At 63.4% G+C, this 18,274-nt stretch overlaps 1 protein-coding gene across 1 annotated transcript in view; it reads left to right on the top strand.

Annotated features, from left to right (window-relative positions):
* Window positions 1–17,914, top strand: part of ADGRD1 (adhesion G protein-coupled receptor D1) — a 48,179-nt gene extending 30,265 nt beyond the window's left edge. Inside the window, exons 15-26 of the mRNA XM_012731179.1 lie at window positions 3,060–3,133; window positions 5,264–5,387; window positions 8,600–8,703; window positions 9,882–9,993; window positions 10,387–10,540; window positions 10,964–11,030; window positions 11,662–11,728; window positions 12,364–12,455; window positions 13,826–13,952; window positions 14,815–14,856; window positions 15,568–15,660; window positions 16,392–17,914. Of these exons, the coding sequence (XP_012586633.1) occupies window positions 3,060–3,133; window positions 5,264–5,387; window positions 8,600–8,703; window positions 9,882–9,993; window positions 10,387–10,540; window positions 10,964–11,030; window positions 11,662–11,728; window positions 12,364–12,455; window positions 13,826–13,952; window positions 14,815–14,856; window positions 15,568–15,660; window positions 16,392–16,487 (1,152 nt within the window). The 3' untranslated portion in view covers window positions 16,488–17,914. The remainder of the gene's footprint in view (window positions 1–3,059; window positions 3,134–5,263; window positions 5,388–8,599; window positions 8,704–9,881; window positions 9,994–10,386; window positions 10,541–10,963; window positions 11,031–11,661; window positions 11,729–12,363; window positions 12,456–13,825; window positions 13,953–14,814; window positions 14,857–15,567; window positions 15,661–16,391) is intronic.
* The last annotated feature ends 360 nt before the right edge of the window (window positions 17,915–18,274 follow it).

An 18,274-nucleotide genomic window follows, 5' to 3' on the forward strand; every position in this document is an offset into this window, starting at 1 on the left:
TTTAAAAAAAAAAAAAAAATGTTTAGCTTGTGAGCCGAGGCATCTCGTTCATTAGACGTGAGAAGCCGCCCCACCTGCAGGAAGCCGTGTGGACAGCAGGAAGCCTGCGGGTGTCTGTGTGGGGAGCGACCCGCCTGCCTGCCAGTGTGTGGGGGCGCCTGTCCTCGGTCCCCGAGCCACGCTGTGATCCTGTGCAAGGAGACACGGACACAGGAGTGTCCTCCTCCATGGAGTCACCCCACCGAGGCGTGAGCAGTGCTGCTGGTTGGGCCCTGACTTGTCCCGGACCGTGCTGTCCCCTCCGACCCTCAGCCTGTGGGCCAGAGGTGTTTGGACTGGTCCCCATCTGTGTGAATGCTGAGATCTTACCTGTCAGCGTTGCTTTTTCATACATGGGGAGGACATTTCAAGGGTGGATTTTTCCCTGGGCTGCTGACATAAAGGGAGCACAGGCCCTTGACCGGCTCCCTGGACAGGCCAGCGCAGACCTGGCTTCCAGATGCCTACGCTCTTTTCTCAGTCAAGTCGCTTATGGTTCCTGGAAAATGGCATCACTTTGAGTGTAGTATCAGAGAAGTTGAGACCATACCGTGATTCACGGTGGAACATCTTTGCAAATCTCAAACTGGTGTCTAAAGAAAAATTAATTCTAATACGGGTGTTCCACGTTCAAGAGGCTTCGTGAGAACTGGGCCGGGAAGGGCCCCAGAGGTATGAACGCCTTTGCGTGGTGGGGAAGGAGTTGGAGTGGGGAGGACAAGCAGGCCTCAGGGGTCGCTGCTTCCCAGGCCACACGGGCACTTGTCCTCTGTGGGCCAGACCCCCCGCCCCGTCAGGGCACACCAGGGCCGGGAGAGGGCTGGCATGGCCCCACAGTGCAGAGGGAGGTGGGAGGCGGTAAAGGGGCCAAGGTGGGCTGGGGAGCTGCCCGCCGTGTGGACAGGCAGGCCCTGCTGCTGGGGGAGATGATCCCCGCTTTTCAGCCCCAGAACACGCCAGTGGCTGGGAGGCTCGTGGTGGGTGAACTCTGGTAGGACAGCCTGGGGCAGCCACCCAGGACCGAGAGGTCTCGGGGCCTCACTTCATGTAGGGAGCCCCAGGATGCCACTGCTGGGGGCTCCTGGAAGCAGGATGGTGCTCCCCATAGGGCTGAGGCTGCAAGTCTGAGCTCACAGGGACACAGGGCTGGGGTGCTCTGGGGTGCCAGGGCAGTGTTTCTGACCTATGAAAGCCTGGTCTGGGCACGTGTCTCCCCATGCAGACCCAGCCTTCCACAGAGGGCAGGACTGGCCTGGCCTCGAGCTGATCGGTCTTGGAGGGAGCCTGCCCTTCACCCTGTCCCCCCCACAGAGCTGAATTTAAACTCCCCTTGAAGGTGACTTCGGTCTGGACTTGGGGGTCAGGGCTGGTGGGGACTGTGGCCCTCAGACGCAGACTCTGGCGGTGAGGAGGGCCGCCGACTGCTGGCTTCCAACCTCTTACCTGGTGCAGGTCTCCCGCCCTCTCTACAAGAGACGTTCCACTCTCCCGGAGGGCTGTGCTGCCACAAAGGTGCCAGCCTGCCCTGGCCTCTGTGGAGGCTGCAGGGCCTATCCACGGTGGATAGCAAAGAGATAGCCAGCCCAGTGAAACCAAAAATAGGTTTATTTCTATGCTCCCGGGCGAGGTTCACTGAGCCCAGAGAGAGTTGAGGTCAGAGAAGTCGTGCTGAAGGAAGCATAAGAGGGGTTTTTGTAGGCCTAGGAGGTGGGGAGGGGGGGGACGGCCAGGTGGAAAATTTTGACAAGGAACTGGCTCTGGCTTGCATTAACCGGTGGTGACAAACAAGTCATGAGGTGATCGCTCCGAATACCTGCTTTTGCTGGGGGCAATGGCCCCTTCCCTATGGCTGTTTGGCTGGTGTCTGACCCTTACTCAGGCTGGGGTGGGTGCTGGGTGGTGAGTGGGCACCCATTGTGCTCTGGACCCCTGGGAAGGCAATGCTTGTGATGTCTTTTTTTGGAGTTTGTAGGTTTGGAGTGTGGGGTCCTTGGGTTCACTCTGGAAAATGTCTCACCAGAGCTCCCCTTTCAGCAGAACACAGCGAGTTCCCCAGGCGAGTTTCTCCACGAGATATTTAAACAACAGGTTTATTAGAAAAGGGACAGAAAAGTAAAGGACACTGGCAAGAAGAGCTGCCCTGGAAGGGGCAGGTTTGCTGAGAGGCCTGCATGGGTGCAGGCGGGCAGCTCTGGAGAGCGCACTCTGCCGAGGGGGTACAGTGAGAAGCCCCAGCAGGTACAGGTCACGGGCAGGCAGGAAGCTGCTGCCCGGTGGAGGGGAGAGTGGGTGGGAAGGACACCTGCCTCAGCACAGGTGGGCAGCGGACAGCTGTCCAGGGCCAGGGCAGAGACCGCACCGATTTAGACTTCTCCTAGGGAGGGGCTCCCTCCTTGGGAGCCTGGGTTTGCTGTGATTTTGAGTAAACTATGTAGAATCTGAAAGAGACAGGAGACCCCATCAAGGGCCCAGTCTCCATATCTTTGGGTCTGCGCTCCAGACACCCCTACCGCAGTGTGATACCTGCTTGGGCCATGTGCTTTGTGATTGAGGCGATGGCACCTAGGGATCGTAGTTTCTGTAGCTGGGCCATTGGCTATGCTAATCCCTTGTACCCCCAGCTCCTTGAGTCAGTCTGGTGATGCCTCCTTTGGATTTTCTATTCTTTCCTCTATCACCTGGGCTGGAGGGGAGAACAGATGGGAATGGGTGCCCAGGGACACTCTGGGGGGGGGGGCCAACCCCTGACAACTAGGCGAGAGGAGGGCGGGAGCCCTCATGTTGTATGAATCCTGGAGCTGGTGCTCGGCAGAGGCGGGGGCAGCGGCGGGGGTCGGAGGGCAGGTGTTGGGGGTTGCGGCAGGTACAGGAGCCGAGGCAGGCCTGGTGTGGAGTGGGCCGGGAGAGCAGGTGCAGCTGCTGTGGGGCCCTGTCTGTGGCTGGGTGGCCGCCATGCCTGGCTACACGCTCTCCTCCGAGCGCGCACAACCCCTCATGGCCTCGCTGCCCCTTCCTTTCAGACGCGCCGGCAGCACAGCGAGGCCACTGGCCAGGACCACCGCATCTTCCTGTACTGCGCCTTCCTGGACCTGAGGTACAGTGGGCCACGGGTGGGCAGGGGACACACCGAGTGGGGGCGGCCCAGCGAGCCCCGGCGCTGGGGCCCAGCTCAGGCAGGGTGGTGTGGGACCCCATTTGGAGGCGCCCAAAGGACTTGCCCGGCAGGACCCGGCAGCAGGTGCTGCTCTGGCCAGGCCGGGCTGCCGCACAGGGCGTGGCCTGAGGCTCTGTGGCAGTGAGGCCAGCCGAAGGGGACCCCCAGGGCCTTCGGTCTGCCCCAACCAGTCACTTGTATTGCGGAGTAGGGTCCCCCGTGCTCTCTGACCTCCGGGGCCAGATCCCTTGCTGTCCCCATTTTGGGGCACAAGCAGAGCAGTGTCCAGCCAGCTCGGCCTTCCTGGACCAGCCCCGTCGTCGGGATGCGTCATCTTTCTGTCCTTTTTGGGATTTTTACTGCTGAATTTAATGTGCTAGGATTTCCGAGGGCCTGTGTGTCGTGTCCACAAAAGACGCTGGTCTGTCGTTTTCTTTCCTGATAGTGTCTTTGGCTTTTGAGTCTGGTAATGGTGCCTTTGTGAAGGCCCGCCCTGCAGTGCGCCTCGGCGGACTGTGCCCGGCGCTGTTCTCCAGCCAGGGCCGGGAGGGCTCAGTGCCGAGCCCTGGTACTGGCAGGCCTACACTCTGTGCCGGCTTCTGCAACAGACAGGAGCTGTCTCCTCAGGGTCTGAGCAGTGGGTGCGTTTGTGAAGAGTTTGTTCAAACCATGTCTGCTGTGCAGGCTAAGCCGTCTGTTTCCAGGCTGCAGCCTGAGGCTGCCGCTTCCCACCCCACCCCCCGCCCCCGCCCCACCCCCAGCCCCCGGGTTGTGTCATTTCCTTCCTCCTCCTCCGCTACCGGCACCTTCCAATTCTATTGATTTGTTTTCCAAAGAAACTTCTGGGTCTCCTTGATTTCTCTCTGTTGAGTGTATTCCCAATTTCACGTTTTTGCTCTCTTCTGTGTACCGGTACGTTTGAATAATGCAGTCGTTGACGTAGCTGCAGTAACATCCACCATTCCAGCTGTCTAATCCTTCTGCTGTTTCCATCTCTTTCCTGCTCCATTTGGATCCTGGGGTATGTTTATGGCTCCATCTTACTGCACCACTGATATCGCATAAACTTCCTCCGCATTACTTGGTGGCAGCCGCATGTCTTGAAGCCCCCTGTGTCCACTTCAGAGCCCCTCCCTGCTTCCCACTCAGACCCACGGCCCTCTGCCGGCCCCTCGTGCCCGTCCGAGACTGTCCTTGTCCCACACCTCATTCCGCAGACGCCAGAAATGCGGAGCCCGGCTGGCATGTTTGCTGTAGAACATCAGTTCCCTCCTAGAACAATGAAAAGATAAGAAATCTCGTGCAAATTCTCCTTTCCCCTGCCACCTGCCGCACTTGTGTGTGGCCATCAGAGCTTCTGTGCGGCATCCCCCTCCTCGACTTGTGGTGTGTCTGCTGCACCAAGTTCAGTTTTAGTCTGAGAAGGCCTTTCCTGTTTGGAAGACGCCCTCACCGAGTCACCGTTTCCCAGACGTGAAGAAACGACAGCAGTGACACAGCCACACATTTGCTTTGGGGAGTGTGACGTGGCACAGAAGGCCTCGCCCCCATTTCTGCCTTGTGCCTCCAGCTCCCACCCCCCACACTCCCTGTGCAGTGACCTGGGCCTGGGCCTTGGCGTTGTCCATGAATGTCCACTTCGGCTGGCCCATCCCCACCCCCTGGTCCCCACCAGCCTGCAGCACTGCCCACGGGGGCGGCGCCATCCCGTCTGTACCCTGTTTCTGCACACGGGCGCTGTGCTCAGGAGCCGGCCTCGGGGCCCGCCTCAGCACATTGACACAGTCCTGGTCTGCTCATGGTGCAGGCAACTCTGCCAGGGCGCAGGAGCCCCCTGCCCCATGGGATGCCAGCACCCCACACCCAGAACTCCTCTGCACTAGCACTCCCCACCTTCCCAGCCCAGGCTCACCTCCCAAGAAGTGGGTGCTGCTGTGTGGCCCCAGGGTGGGCCACCTTAGCCACGCCTCCTCCCTGAAGGCCAGGCCGTACCCCGTGGCCCGACCTGTGCAGTCCTGCCCTGGCCGCCTAGTGGCCTGCGCCCCACTGACTGCGCCCCACTGTGCTCAGCTCCACAGGGGGTGTCTGGTCCGACGAGGGGTGTGCACCAACGGAGGGGAACCTCAGCTACTCCACCTGCCGCTGCACCCACCTCACCAACTTCGCCATCCTCATGCAGGTGGTCCCACTGAAGGTAAGAGTCAAGCCAGGGCCCCACCTGGGCCCAGGGGTGCCCTCTCCCCTGGCTGTGCCGGGCGCTGGTGGGTCCCGGCAGCGGGGAGGCACCCCCGCCCCATAGCACAGGCTTCCCCACACGTGTGCCTCTCCTCCTCGGCCGCTGCGGCACCCACAGCTGGCCCGGTGACCTGTGTACACAGGGCAGACCCTGTTCTCCTGCCTCGGGTTCTGTCTGTGCCCAGCTTGGCCGAGTGTGGCCCCTGACCGCAGGGTGTGGTGCAGACATGCTGACCCCGAGTCACAGGCCGCATCGACGGGAAGCTGTGGCGGGGCGCACAGCTGCCGAGGCTGGGCCCGGGCTGCGGCGGGACACCAGAGCCGCTCCTGAGCCCCAGAGCTGGCGGCCCTGTGGGGGAGGGCGGTCCAGCAGCCTGGGCACCCCTCTCTCCCAGTGGCCTGCCCACACGGACCCTGGAGTCTCAGGTTAACCTCTGATGAGGCCTCCCGCTGGGTTTCTCTGCTTCAGCTCGCTTAATGTGATCTCTGGCTGGGCATCCTAGTCCACCCCTGCCTCCAGGGGAGAGATTCCTTTCTTTGGTTTAAGGCAAGTTTTGCTTGAGTGAGAAGAACCTTCTTCCCAGAAGGCAGGCCCTCCCCTTCCGGCCTTCTCAGCTCTAAGCCTGGACAAGAACCACTTCCTTGACATCCAGTTCCACAGGAGGCTGAATCTCTGTGTTGGGGAAGTGGGGGCGGGGGGCAAACCCCTGGCGTGTCTGGCTGGTCCTAGGACCCGCTAATCAGGTGTCCAAGCACAGGACAAGGAGTACAAGAGCCTCGGTGACCAGAGGGGTGCTGGGGTGAGCATCCTTCTGGGGTGGAGCAGCTGGGCTGCCTGCCAGGACCAAGGGAGTGTCAGGGCAACACCCCATTTCTGGAGTGACACTGAGCTGCAGCTAACCCAGCGAGGCTGACACGAAGGGAAGTTGAACCCCAGGACCTGCGGGGCAGACGGCCAGAGTCTCTAGGGGAGGCTGCACTCTGGGAGACTTCGGACAATTCAGGGTCCTGCGCTGTGAAAATGCTACTTCTCCCCAGGGCTCCCCACTCACTGCTGCCTCTGCTTGGGGAAGCGGAAATGTTTCTTGTTCTTTCCAGGAGTGGGATGACACACCACTAAGAAGGATCGACTCAGGGGACGCCTCTCCTCCCGGGAGAAAGTCCCGCTTGCACTGGGCTGGTGCCAGCTGGCTTCTGGGATATCTGAGTTTGTAGTCTCTGAGTCACAGGCCTGTATGCCCTGAACCAAACTCAGGCTTTTCTGGGCATTTCTAAATCTAGCTGAGGGTGGGCCCCGCCCTCCGAGGCTGGCACGGTCAGGTCCTGCCTTCACACAACCACTGTCTGCAGACCTGGCCTGGGTCATAGGCCAGACTGCCAGGAAGTGGTGGCAACACCCACTCTGTGCCTGGCTGTGCTGGGGCTGTCTCCACCCCTCTGCACCCACCCGCTGTTGGGAACCAGCCTCCTCCTGCCTCCCGTGGGTGTCACTCAGGGTCCCTCTGGACACACTGCACTGGGCCTCAGCACCTTTCAACACTGCAGGACCGTCCCCATGGGCTGGCCTCCTGGCCTGGCCCTGAATGCCCAGCACCAGCCCTGCACCCAGCGCCTGGTCTGAGGCTGAGTGCTGAGCATCTAACCCCGGGCTGGCTGAGGCTGGAGTGGTCAGCGCTGGCCCGAGAGTGCCTGGGTCCAGCTGGAGGAGCCGCATCAGCCCGGAGCAAGCATGGGGGTGGCAGGCTGGGTTTCGCCCCTGGGTCTGAGTGAGAAGCAGACCCCTACATGTTGGAGTTCACAGCCACACCCTCCTCATCAGCCCTTCTCTCCACAGGCGTGGGGTCCCCAGCACAGGACCTGGGCAGTAGAGAGAAGAGTGCTGGGGCCTGGCCAGCTCCTGCAGCCTCAGTGGTCCTAGGGGCAGAGTTTAGGGGGGAGGTTGTGGGGCGTTCTCCTGCTCCCTGGGGTGGGCCTATCCTAAATGCCTCCTCCTGCAGGCCCCAGCCACACTCCCCTCCGGCCCTGACGGCAGCTTCAGCGATGGGCCCTGGGCAGGCAGCTCCCCTCTGCCTCATACCCACCCTTTGACACCTCACTGATTCCGGCGGGGGGGTGGGGGGACCCAGCCAACACACCCGGCTCTCCTTTGCTACCTGCCTCCCAGTAGCCTAAAAACAGAGGACCAGGCGGACGGCAAGGACAAGAGACAGAGCAGGGTGGGTGCGTCGGGTAAGCTGAGCATGCCAGGGCCGTGAGTGTGCCAGAGCTGGACCGTGCGTGAGCGGGCTCCCGGCAGGTGTGTGCCTGGCTGTGCGCTCTCGTGCCCACTCTGTCTCCAAGTCCTAGAAAACGGCCCCCTGCTGTGAGTCAGCGATGTGGGTGGCTGATCCGCATCCCTGTCCCCTACCCCTGCAGGCCCTGGTCACCGCACCCCCACCCCAGACTGTGGTGCCTGCCTGGGCAGCCCTGCAGGCCAGGACGAAAGGAGCGTGCAGTGGCTAGTCTCTCCTGGTTCTTGAAGGGCGCTGCTCTCCTGTCTGGGCCCCCAGTAGGGTGGCTAAGGGGGTGGCTGAGCAGCTGATGGGGCCAAATGTGGGCCTGGCAGCACTGTGCGACCTGGGGCCCCACTGGGTGTGACCGGCAGGGTGTGGGGGCCAGGTCTTGGCTGAGTGAATGAAGATGGGCTCAGGATGCAGTGGGGAGGCACCGGGGGGGGGGGTGTGGAATGTCCAGCAGAGGCTGTGGAATCGGGGAGAGAGCGAAGGGTGGAGGCACGTGGGAGCAGATGACCAGCAGGACTGGAGCAGGGGGCCCAAGGGGACAGGCCAGGGTGCAGGGTGGGTGAGCGCCTGTGCCTACCCACGCTAGGCCACCTCCTCCTCATCTGCGTGCCTCCGCCTCCGGCTCATCAGGACATGGGGTGAATGGGTGTGTTTAAAACGCACCTGGGCATTGAAATGTGCAAGACCCAGGGCTGACCACCAGGACCGGCCCTCCCCTGGGGCAACAAAGGGCACTCTAGGTGGCAGGATGGCAGAGCACCACCCTGTTCAGGATGGGACAGGCTGACAGCAGTCTCGGTGCAGTTACCCTGCAGTGTCCAGACAGGCAGCCCCCCACCAGCTGGCTGCAGGTCCCCACCCCAGCGCTGACGCCCCGCTCCCCGCACAGCTCATGCACGGACACCAGGTGGCGCTCTCTTCCATCAGCTACGTGGGCTGCTCCCTGTCAGTGGTCTGCCTGGCCGCCACGCTGACCACCTTCGCAGTGCTGTCGTGAGTCACCCGCCCCATGCCCGGTCTCCCGCCCCCTGGTGGCAGCTTCCTTATGGAGCCGCTAGTCCCACCCTGGCCTCTTCCTTTCCCTGAAAGTGGGGACCATCCTGCCCTTTAGACCCTGCAATCCCCTCCAGGGATGGCCACACCCTGTGCTTGCTGTTCTGAAATCTAGGGTGGCAGAGAGGCCGCGGGGCTGCTGGAAGTGGAGGTGGTGGGGAGAGGAGACAGTTGGGGTTGTGGCTTTACTTAAGCTGGGCTGCCTGCAGCCAGGGGCTCCCTGATCCTTAGAAATGAGCCAGCCTCTGCCCCAGCATATCCAGTCTCCGGCTCCCAGTGGGACCCCAGGAGGAGGAGGTTCAAGCCCTGTAGCACCCCCTTCCAGGTTGAGGTCACATTGTCTGGTCAGGTCTCGGGTGGGGGGTCTCTGAGTCCTGGGTGGCCAGATACTTGGCCCACCAGTGGCCTTGTTTGAGTTGACACAGAAAACAAAGCAGGTGTGGGGCACCTTGTTCACACTTGGGCGATCCCCTGTCTTCCTGGGATCCCTAGGGGGTTGATCTGTCCCTCCTCCCCCAGAGGTGATGCCCCGGACCTTCCCCAGGCCCAGAGTCCACCTCACCTGCCCTGGGCCCCAGAGCACGGGGTGCTTCTGTGTATGTATGGTGGGGAGGGGGGAGCAGGTGCCATGGCTGGGGCTGCAGCAAGACAAGCAGGGACAGACACAGCCCCTAGACCCCTCCCGACCTCCACCCCTCCTGTCATTGGGAGCTGAGGGCCAGGAAGGACACATGAGAATGGAGCCCGGGACCAGGACCTGCATGCAGGTCTGGAGGACCTTGGCAGAATGCTGGGGTCTGTCCCTCTGTCCGGGTGTTGTCTGGGCATGCCGCACACCAGGTCACCCAGCAGGGCACGGCTGGGAGGCGGGCAGTGTTCACAGAGGGTAATCCCAAGTGGACTAGCCTGGCAGAGGAGAGGTACCCTTCCCTTCCCTCAGAAACCCTCACTCAGGGGAGACGGAAAAGGGTATTTGCAGCCATCGGCTGTCGAAGCAGAGGGCTCAGAGAGCAGGGAGGCAGGGCTCAGCAGAGGGCCCACGGGGGTAGCAGGCAGGGTAACTAGCAGCAGGTGGCAGCCTCAGGGCCTTTGCACGGACTGCCCGCCTTTGCCCACAGCTCAGTGAGCACCATCCAGAACCAGCGCTACCACATCCACGCCAACCTGTCCCTGGCCGTGCTGGTTGCCCAGGTCCTGCTGCTCATCAGCTTCCGCTTGGACGCTGGCACCGTGAGTAGGCACCCCACACCCGCCCCCAACCCATAGGGGCACTGGGAGCACCTTTTCCTACTTGTTTTATCAGCTGGGAATTCAGAGCTGGCCCAGAGACACACGTGGACTCCAGAGGGAGGGGGAGGTGGCTCCCCAGCCCCCACCACTGAGGAGGGCAGGGGGCGCTTCCAGCCAACCGTGGGTGCCGGCCGGGCCCAGGCACAGGGCAGGCCCCACCCAGCTCAGGGTCCCCGACACAGTGAGAGCTCAGCCGCGGCTCCAGCTCGGGCTGCTCGGCTGCTGCAGTCACCGGCGGCTGCCCCTGCCCTCCCAGGGAGGGGGATGCAGTGCCCGGAGCCTGGGGGTGCTGGCCAGCCCAGCAGCACACGTCCAGGAGGCCTGTGTGTGCAGGTCCCGTGCCGGGTGCTCGCTGTGCTGCTGCACTACTTCTTCCTGAGCGCCTTCGCCTGGATGCTGGCCGAGGGGCTGCACCTCTACAGCATGGTGGTCCAGGTCTTCGGCTCGGAGGACAGCAAGCATCTCTACTACTACGGCCTCGGGTGGGGTAGGCGGGCGGGGGGGCAGCAGGGGGCGGAGGGGAGAGATGACTTCACCCTCATATTGTCTTTTTGTGCCCCAAAGGCCCGGTGGGAAGGAGCACCATGTGGCACATGCTCCCGCATTCCTGACATTGTGTCCACTGTGATGGACACTAGTTCCCGCGGAGGCCTTCTTATGTCTGTCCTCCCACTAACTGGGGGTCCAGCCTGTCCTCCCCAGTACATGGGCAGTGTGGGTGGGGGGAATAGCACCTCCCTCTCTGAGACCTCCAGGTCGGACAGACAGCTTGGCGGCCATTGCCACGCCTCGTGGGGGGAGTGTGGGTCACGTGAGCGTCCCCGCAGCCCTTGGGGGAGAGGCTGGCGAGCACTCTGCGTGGTCAGAGGAAGCCAGTGACCGCCCAGGCGCCCCCTCTCGCTTTCTGCAGGCTGCCCCCTGCTCATCTGCATCATTTCCGTATCCTCTGCCATGGACAGTTATGGAACCAGTAACAAGTAAGTGGGGTGCCTGGCGCTGCTGCGCAGGGGGGCTTCTCAGGAGACCTGGGGCGCCGCCGCCTGGTAGTGTCTCACCAGCTGGAGCAAGGTCATTGGGCCTGCAGGAGAGGGGTCTGCAGGAGTCGCTGCCCAAGGGTGGGAGTCTGACCTCCTGGCTCAGGGGGCGGCAGGTGGGACTGGAGTGCCCGGATCAGGGTCTGGGAGCACTAAGGGCTGGGTGGTGACACGCCTGCCGTGGTGGGGCACCCCTCCTCCAGCCCGTGTTGAGCAGAGGAGGCCCTGAAGGATGGCCACCTGCATTGGGCCCCTGGTGTTTCCCGGTGCTGGGGGGTGGGGGGCGGGGCTCTGCCACAGTCCCCTAGCCCAGGCCACCCCCAAGAGCAGCTCCAGAAAGCTGGGTGGGCTCTCATGTAGCAAAGTGGAGCCTCCTTTGGCCGTGGCGGGTGGGGGCTGTCGACACCACACCCTCTTGAGCCCTGGACCTTCCACCTGAGCTGGCCTCTGGCCTGGGGAGTCTTTCCAGAACACAGACAAATGAGCCTGTAGGCTGGTTTGAGGGACATGTCCGGCCGCTGCCCTGCTGGCCTGTGTGCTCAGGGCGCTGCACTGACCATGCACTTCCCCACAGCTGCTGGCTGTCGCTGGGCTCAGGAGCCATCTGGGCCTTCGTGGGCCCCGCCCTGCTGGTTGTGGCGGTAGGTCCTGGGGTAGAGCTGGCATGGGAGGGGCTCTGGGCACGCAGATGGGTGGACCTCACCCCATCTCCTCCATGTACTTGGGAACAGTCCCCTGGGTGTCTTGTTCCAGAAAATGCCCAGGGAGGGGCAGGCAGGTCCTCAGGCTTCTCTCTCTGACATCTGTGGCCCTGCTGCTGCCCAGGAAGGGCTTGGGCCCCGGCTCCCACGTGGGTTGGACGGGCCTTCAGTTCCTCACTCGAGGCTGGGGCTGATGCCAGGTGGCCTGGTGGAACTTTCGGGGCAAGGCCAGTCCCCTGTCCCAAGGCCGTGTGGGGTTTGCATACTCTGGCCCCTCAGGGGGCTCCACTCCCACGGCAGCCGCTTGTCAGGGGGGCTGTATTTGTCACCCACAAGGCTCCCACTGTCGCCTAGATGCCTGGTGGTGTCATTAGTCCTTGTCACTCCCGGAGAAAACGAAGTTCAGAGGACCTCGGCCAGGGCCCGTGGTCACAGGGCCTCTGCTGTGCCCTGGGGCCGGCTGGGAGCTCAGGGCCTTAGAGCTGCCTGGCTCTGGAAGCTGCTGTCTCTCTCCGGGTCACTGGACCAGGGAGGTGCGGCCCAGCTAGACTGGACATACTGCATCTCCTCCCCAGGCCAACACCGGCATCCTGGTTGCTGTGACACGGGTGATTGCACAGATCAGCACCGGCAACTACAAGATACACGGAGACCCTAACGTCTTCAAGTAAGCCCAGCCGGCCCTACCGCTGCACTTGGGGGGATCCCGGGCACCCGGCACCCAGGGGGCACAGGGGCTCTTGGCCTGGAGGGCCCCCCTGCAGCAAGTAACCGAAAGCCTACCCAGAGGGGCCATGCAGAGTTGTTCAGCCTCGAGTGACCCTGCCTCCCCGGCCAGCCTGGGGAGGCGGGGTCACTCCCACTCCCAAACATAGCCCAGTGAATACGTAACAGCTGGTTCCCCAGGGGCCTGGGGTTTGGGGTGTCTGTGAAACAGGCAGTTGACATCATACAAGGACTTCAGCAGCAGGGTTTGCTGAGGCCACCTCGCGCATTGAACTAGCCTCTGGGACATCCAGGCTGCATCCGGTGGGGGGTGCCCTGACCCCCCTCACCATCTCTTCTCTACTCCTGGGTTGGCTCTCAGAGGTGGTGACACATAGGTAGAGACAGAGCATGTCTGGACAGGTGCCAACTGCCCCCCCCCAGCGCCCCACCACAACGGGGGCCATGTAGCGGCCATGGCTCAGCTGGCCATGTCCCCAGAGCCGGTGTCTTATGGCTTTGCCTTAAAGGAGAAGCACCCCCGCCTGGAAGCCAGTGTGGGTGACCCGTGTTTTGGGGGAGGGGGGACGGCTCCTCCACACAGTCTCAGGACCGGGGACAGGGCTAAGTGGCTCCTGGTGCTTTCCTCTCAAGCCATTTTATCTAAACTGTGTTTACGGAGGGAACAAGTGGATGCTGGGAGCCGGCAGGGCCACTGGGTGCTGCAGCCTGCGCCAAGCTGTCAGTGCCAGCAGGTCTGTGCAGGCAGCCCTGTGCCGGGTTCCGCCCAGGTGCCAGACCCGTGTGGGCACATTCACTCCCATCCATCTGCCTGTCATCCATCCTTCCTTTCCTCCATCTGTCCATCCGTCCATCCATCCCTCCACCCAGGACTCCCTCCCCCGACCAACTTGGCATGAGGCTGATAGTGGGCAGCAGAGGTGACCAGCGCAGCCCGTGGGTCACCAACCACTGCCTGGGAGGCGGGTGTCTCTGGGTGCCAGCCTCGGCTCCTCCGAGGCAGAACCCAGCATGAGCAGTGCTGCCGGGGTGTGGGCCAGTTCCCACCTGCCCCTGATGCCCCTGCCCCAGCCGACCCACTCACCCAAGCGGCCATGGCTACCTGCCCTCGTTCAGTGGCTCACTCAGCTGTCCTGGGCACTGCACCTCCGTCGGGCACTGGTGCTGGCTGTGCCCACGGCGGGGCAGGCCCCGGGTCCACCGCAGCAGGGGAGGCCATGCTGCACCTGGGCCAAAGGGCCCACTAGCCAGCCGGCCACTCCTCAGGCCTGGGCACCCTGCCCAACACCCAGGTGGCTGCGTGTCTTCCAGGTTGACGGCCAAGGCCGTGGCCGTGCTGATGCCCATCCTGGGCACCTCGTGGGTCTTCGGCGTGCTTGCCATCAACAGCCAAGCTGTGGTCTTCCAGTACCTGTTTGCCATACTCAACTCCTTACAGGTGAGCGCCCCTGGGCGGGCAGCAGTGAGCTGGCCACCAGCTTCAATGAGTCGGTGGGTGAGGAGTGGAGTCCCACAGTGGCAGGGACCCTCTTTGTCCCCTACCCCCCAGAGCCCATGGCCTGGGTCCAGTGGCCCCAGGGCAGGCACGGCTGGAGCTCACACTAGGTCTGGGGCAGCGGGGTTGGAGGGCCAGCCAGGGCGGTCAGCCTGGATGGCAAGGGGCACCTCGGCTTCTGGGTGAGGGGCAGGGAAGAGCCAGCAGCCTGGAGGCTAGACACAGGAGGTGGGGTCTGGAGCCTGGGAGAGGGCAGAGATGGTGCCCCAGATGCCTAGCTCTCGGTGCCTGCTGTGGGCGTCCTCACCAGTGGCTGCTGCTCACTTGTCTCTGACCAGTGGCCCAGGAGGCAGCCCTCACCACTCCCAGCCCTAGGGTTCCCCTTACTCTCCCCTCCCTCAGAGTCCCTTCCATAAACTGGGGAGAACAGACCCGTTTGGGCTGCCAGCACCAGCTGAGATGAGGCAGGGTGGTCCCAGGCCTGACCTGTGGAGGGGCCCAAAGTGGTCTGCTGACCCCCACTCTGCACACTGTTATTCGCAGCCCACAAGACACTAGCCCATGTGGACACTGTGTCCTTGCCATGTGGGCCCCGACCTGCTCGGCCCCTGCCACGTGCTGCTGCGCCCAGGTGGAGCACAGCTGGCTGGAGCTGGATGTCCAGCCCTCGCAGCTCAGGACACAGAGCGTCCACCTTGCAGCTTAGCCCCCTGAAGTGCCCCTGCTGCCAGGGCCCAGGCCTGCAGTGGCCCTCAGGAGAGCTGGGCAAGGCCATCCACTGACCTGTGTCCCTCCTTCCTTCCAGGGACTCTTCATCTTCCTCTTCCACTGCCTGCTGAATTCGGAGGTGCGTCTGCTGGGTTCAGGCTGGCGTCTAGGCCCCCAGCCTTGTGCCGAGGGCCGGTTCGCTCTGCCTCTCCTCATGCCACCTGCCCTCCCCCACCCCCACCTGCCCAACATCACCGGCTCGGGCTGGAGGCCAAGTGGCCAAGGCTGGGCTGAGTGGAGGTCAGGACTGCTGCTGGCCATGGGGCTCCCTGCCCTCCTCCCTCCCAGGGTGTGGGGCTGCTGCCTGGGCCCTGGGGGATGGCCTGGTCACGGAGCAGATAGGGGCTACGCCTGGGGGAGGGCTGGGCTGTGCCTGCTGTGATCTTGGCAGTGGGAGGGAGGCTGCTCCTGTGTACGCTGTCCCCGAACCCCTAGTCCTGTGGGAAATGCTCCACCTTTGGGGAGCGGGGGCAAGTGCCGGCGAAGGGGCTGGCAAAAGCCCAGTCCTTGCTCTGTTAGCAGAGTGAGGTATCTGTACCAGGTGGGCAGGCAGGGGCAGAGACGAGGTCCAGTGAGTCCCGAGGGTGGACTGGGAAGGACCACGTGGCTGCAGGAGCTGGCCGTGGCCAGCATGGGGTGGCTGCAGCCCCAGGCAGAGAGGACCCCTGCTCAGCCCCAGAGCCAGCCCGGCCCTGCGGCCCCATCCCGTCCCCTCCTGTGGCCATTGCCTCCATTGGCACAGCACCCCTCAGTTCCTGCTATCCCCCTGAGCTCTCCCCACTACCCCCAGGTGAGAGCCGCCTTCAAGCACAAAACCAAGGTCTGGTCACTCACGAGCAGCTCCACCCGCGGCGGCCAGGCCAAGCCCTTCAGCTCTGACACTGTGAGTGAGGCCTGCCCACGGTCCCCCCCCCCCACTGGGCCTGTCCTGGGCCGGTGTCCTGCCCATGGGGCCTGCCCCCCCATTGGCTCTCGCTGGCCGCCTGAGCTCTCCCACCTCAGCCTGGTTTACTCAAGGGCAGCCTTGGACTTTGCGGTTCTAAGTGGGGCAGGCGGCTGCCCGGGGTGGTATGAGGGGGGGCAGCCATGGGCTCTGCTGTGGCCACCCCATCACAGCCCATGGGGTTCCCGGCCTCCATCCCACCCTCCCAGACCCAGCAGCTCCTGTGTTGACAGAGGGGGCAGGGGACATGCTGGCTGAGGCAGACATGGCACTGTGGCATACCCTGACCAGCATCCCTACTCGGGGTCTGAAGGGCCCGCCCTGTCAGTGTCCAGCTTGTCCACTACCCCCTGGGCAGTGTCACCGCTCTGCTGTTCCGGCCCAGCATCCCAGGCTCACCCCGTTCTTCCTGGACAGCCTGAAACAGCAGGCCTGCCCAGTCAGTGTGCTGTTGGGGCCCTGTGCCCCCCTAAGTCTGTACTGTGGGATGTGGTAGCCATGTGCTCACCACTGCCCCTCAGCCGAGGAGAGGCCCAGCCGGGGGGCGAGGGAGGACAGTGACTGAGCCAGAACCGGGGAGGCGGAGGAGCTTGGGAGCTCCCCGAGGAGCAGGCCTGGGTGGCGCTGGCTTCTTCAGGGTGGCACTGGCCTTAGTGTCCCTCACACCACAGGTGAACGGGACTCGGCCGGGCACTGCCTCCACCAAACTCAGCCCCTGGGACCGGAGCAGCCACTCCGCCGCTCACGTGGACCTGTCTGCCGTGTGAGCAGAGCTCTACCTGCTGCACCCACAGCACCCCGACCAGCCGCCCTCGCCAGGGCCCACTCTGCATGACCGTCTGGACGGACCGTGGACCCCGATGTCATCTTCACTGCAACTCTCCCAGTGAGGGAGCCCCAGCCCAGCTCACAGCCTGGGACACAGACGGCAGCCTCCTGGCCAGTCCTTCTGGGGCTGCCCGTCCACTCCTGTGACACCCTGGCTTGGTCCCAGGGCCAGGGCCCCTCCCTGCAGGTGCCCCCTGAGCAACAGTGTCCAGCTGCTGAGCCCTGCAGAGGCGCTTGGTGGCCCATGGGGGAGGGGAGTCGCTCTTGGGCTGCTGAACATGCCCGCAGGCTCCCGGGAGCCAGACCTGGGACCAAGGCTCTCCCAGGGCCCCGCCTAGCTGGCCTCTGGTTGAGGGTCTGTCCTGGCACCTGACTGCTGCCCTGGTCTTGGCTGGAGTCTCTGGCTGCTTCCCTGTCCCCACCAATGTGAAGGGCCTGTGGGGCCGCGGCTCGGCCTGGCTCCTGACTGCTGGGTGCCCCTCCACCCCTCAAGAAACCGTCCTCCAGAGCCTGAGCTGGACGCTTAACTGCACTTGCTTCCCCATGTCCATAAACCTCTGGAAGGGCCTTCTCTCCCTAGCAGGGCTTCCTGTTGCCGTGAGCAGAGTGAGAGATCCCTCACACCTCAGGGCAGGGACACACGGCCAGCAGGGGCAGCAGCCATGTCAGTTAGTGGGCACTCAGCCCCTTGGCCACGGTCCTGGGGGCTGTGTCTGGGGTGTCTTCCCCTCGGTGTGGACCAGGCATTGCTGGCTCTGGGCTATGAATTGCTGTCAGGAGCTGTGGGGGCAGAAGGCCAGACCTGACACTGATTCTGAGAAATGGGCTCAGGAATTCTCCCCTATCCCAGGGGTCTTAGCAAGCGGCCCTTTCTCTGGCACCTTCTCCCCACCAGAGCACCTCCCAACCCCCGCACCCCTTCCCCCACATATGAGACAGGGTGGCCACATGCTCAGTACCATTGGCCAGCAGCCAGGCCCTGGGCCTCGTCCCCATGGCCAGCCCCGCTCTGCCTGGCCAATGCCTTGCCCACCCCGGGGGAGCACTGGCATCCCAAGGCCACTCTGCACCCTGAGGCCATTCTGCACCCAAAGCCAATCTGCACCCCGAGGCCACTCTCTGCACCCCAAGGCCACTGTGGGGCTCCACGCTCGGCCTCAAGGGGCGCATGGGCAGGAGGCAGCCGCGCCATTTTATTTATGGGCTCTCTTGCTGGCTTCCGCAGTACTTTATTATCTGCACGTATTTTGGCCAAAGATGAGAAGCTGGGAGTAGCTCTGTGTTCACTGTGGTTTTTAGTGCAGTGAGCGTGAGGACAGGCATGAGCAGAGAAAACACATTGTGACTTTTATGAAATAAAATCCTAATGACCTTCAACCCAGTCTCCCACTGTCAGGGCTGGAAGCGCGGGGGGCGAAATCCCTAGGAGGGCTCCTGGGGCACTGACTTGGGCCTACGTGGGTCAGCCCAGGCTGGCAAGGCTGCCTGGGAGGGTAGGGCAGCAGGTGGGCCAGGGGTGCCCACGTCCAGGGGGCCTGCACCCTGCCAGCTGCCGCAGGGGAACCGTGCCTCAGCCCTCACGGCCCTGCCACCTCACTGCGCCCTGCAGGTCACTGAGGGTGGGCTTCGGAGGTGCCGCCGGCCCCTGTGATGGGACGCCGTAGGACCAGCCCGCTAGTTCTCTCTGCTCCGCTGTCCTTCATTCTGTTCTCCAGGCTGAGAGGCC

Source organism: Condylura cristata, unplaced genomic scaffold (genome assembly GCF_000260355.1).
Source record: "Condylura cristata isolate star-nosed mole 26May11 unplaced genomic scaffold, ConCri1.0 scaffold00029, whole genome shotgun sequence".
NCBI classification, from domain to species: Eukaryota; Metazoa; Chordata; class Mammalia; order Eulipotyphla; family Talpidae; genus Condylura; species Condylura cristata.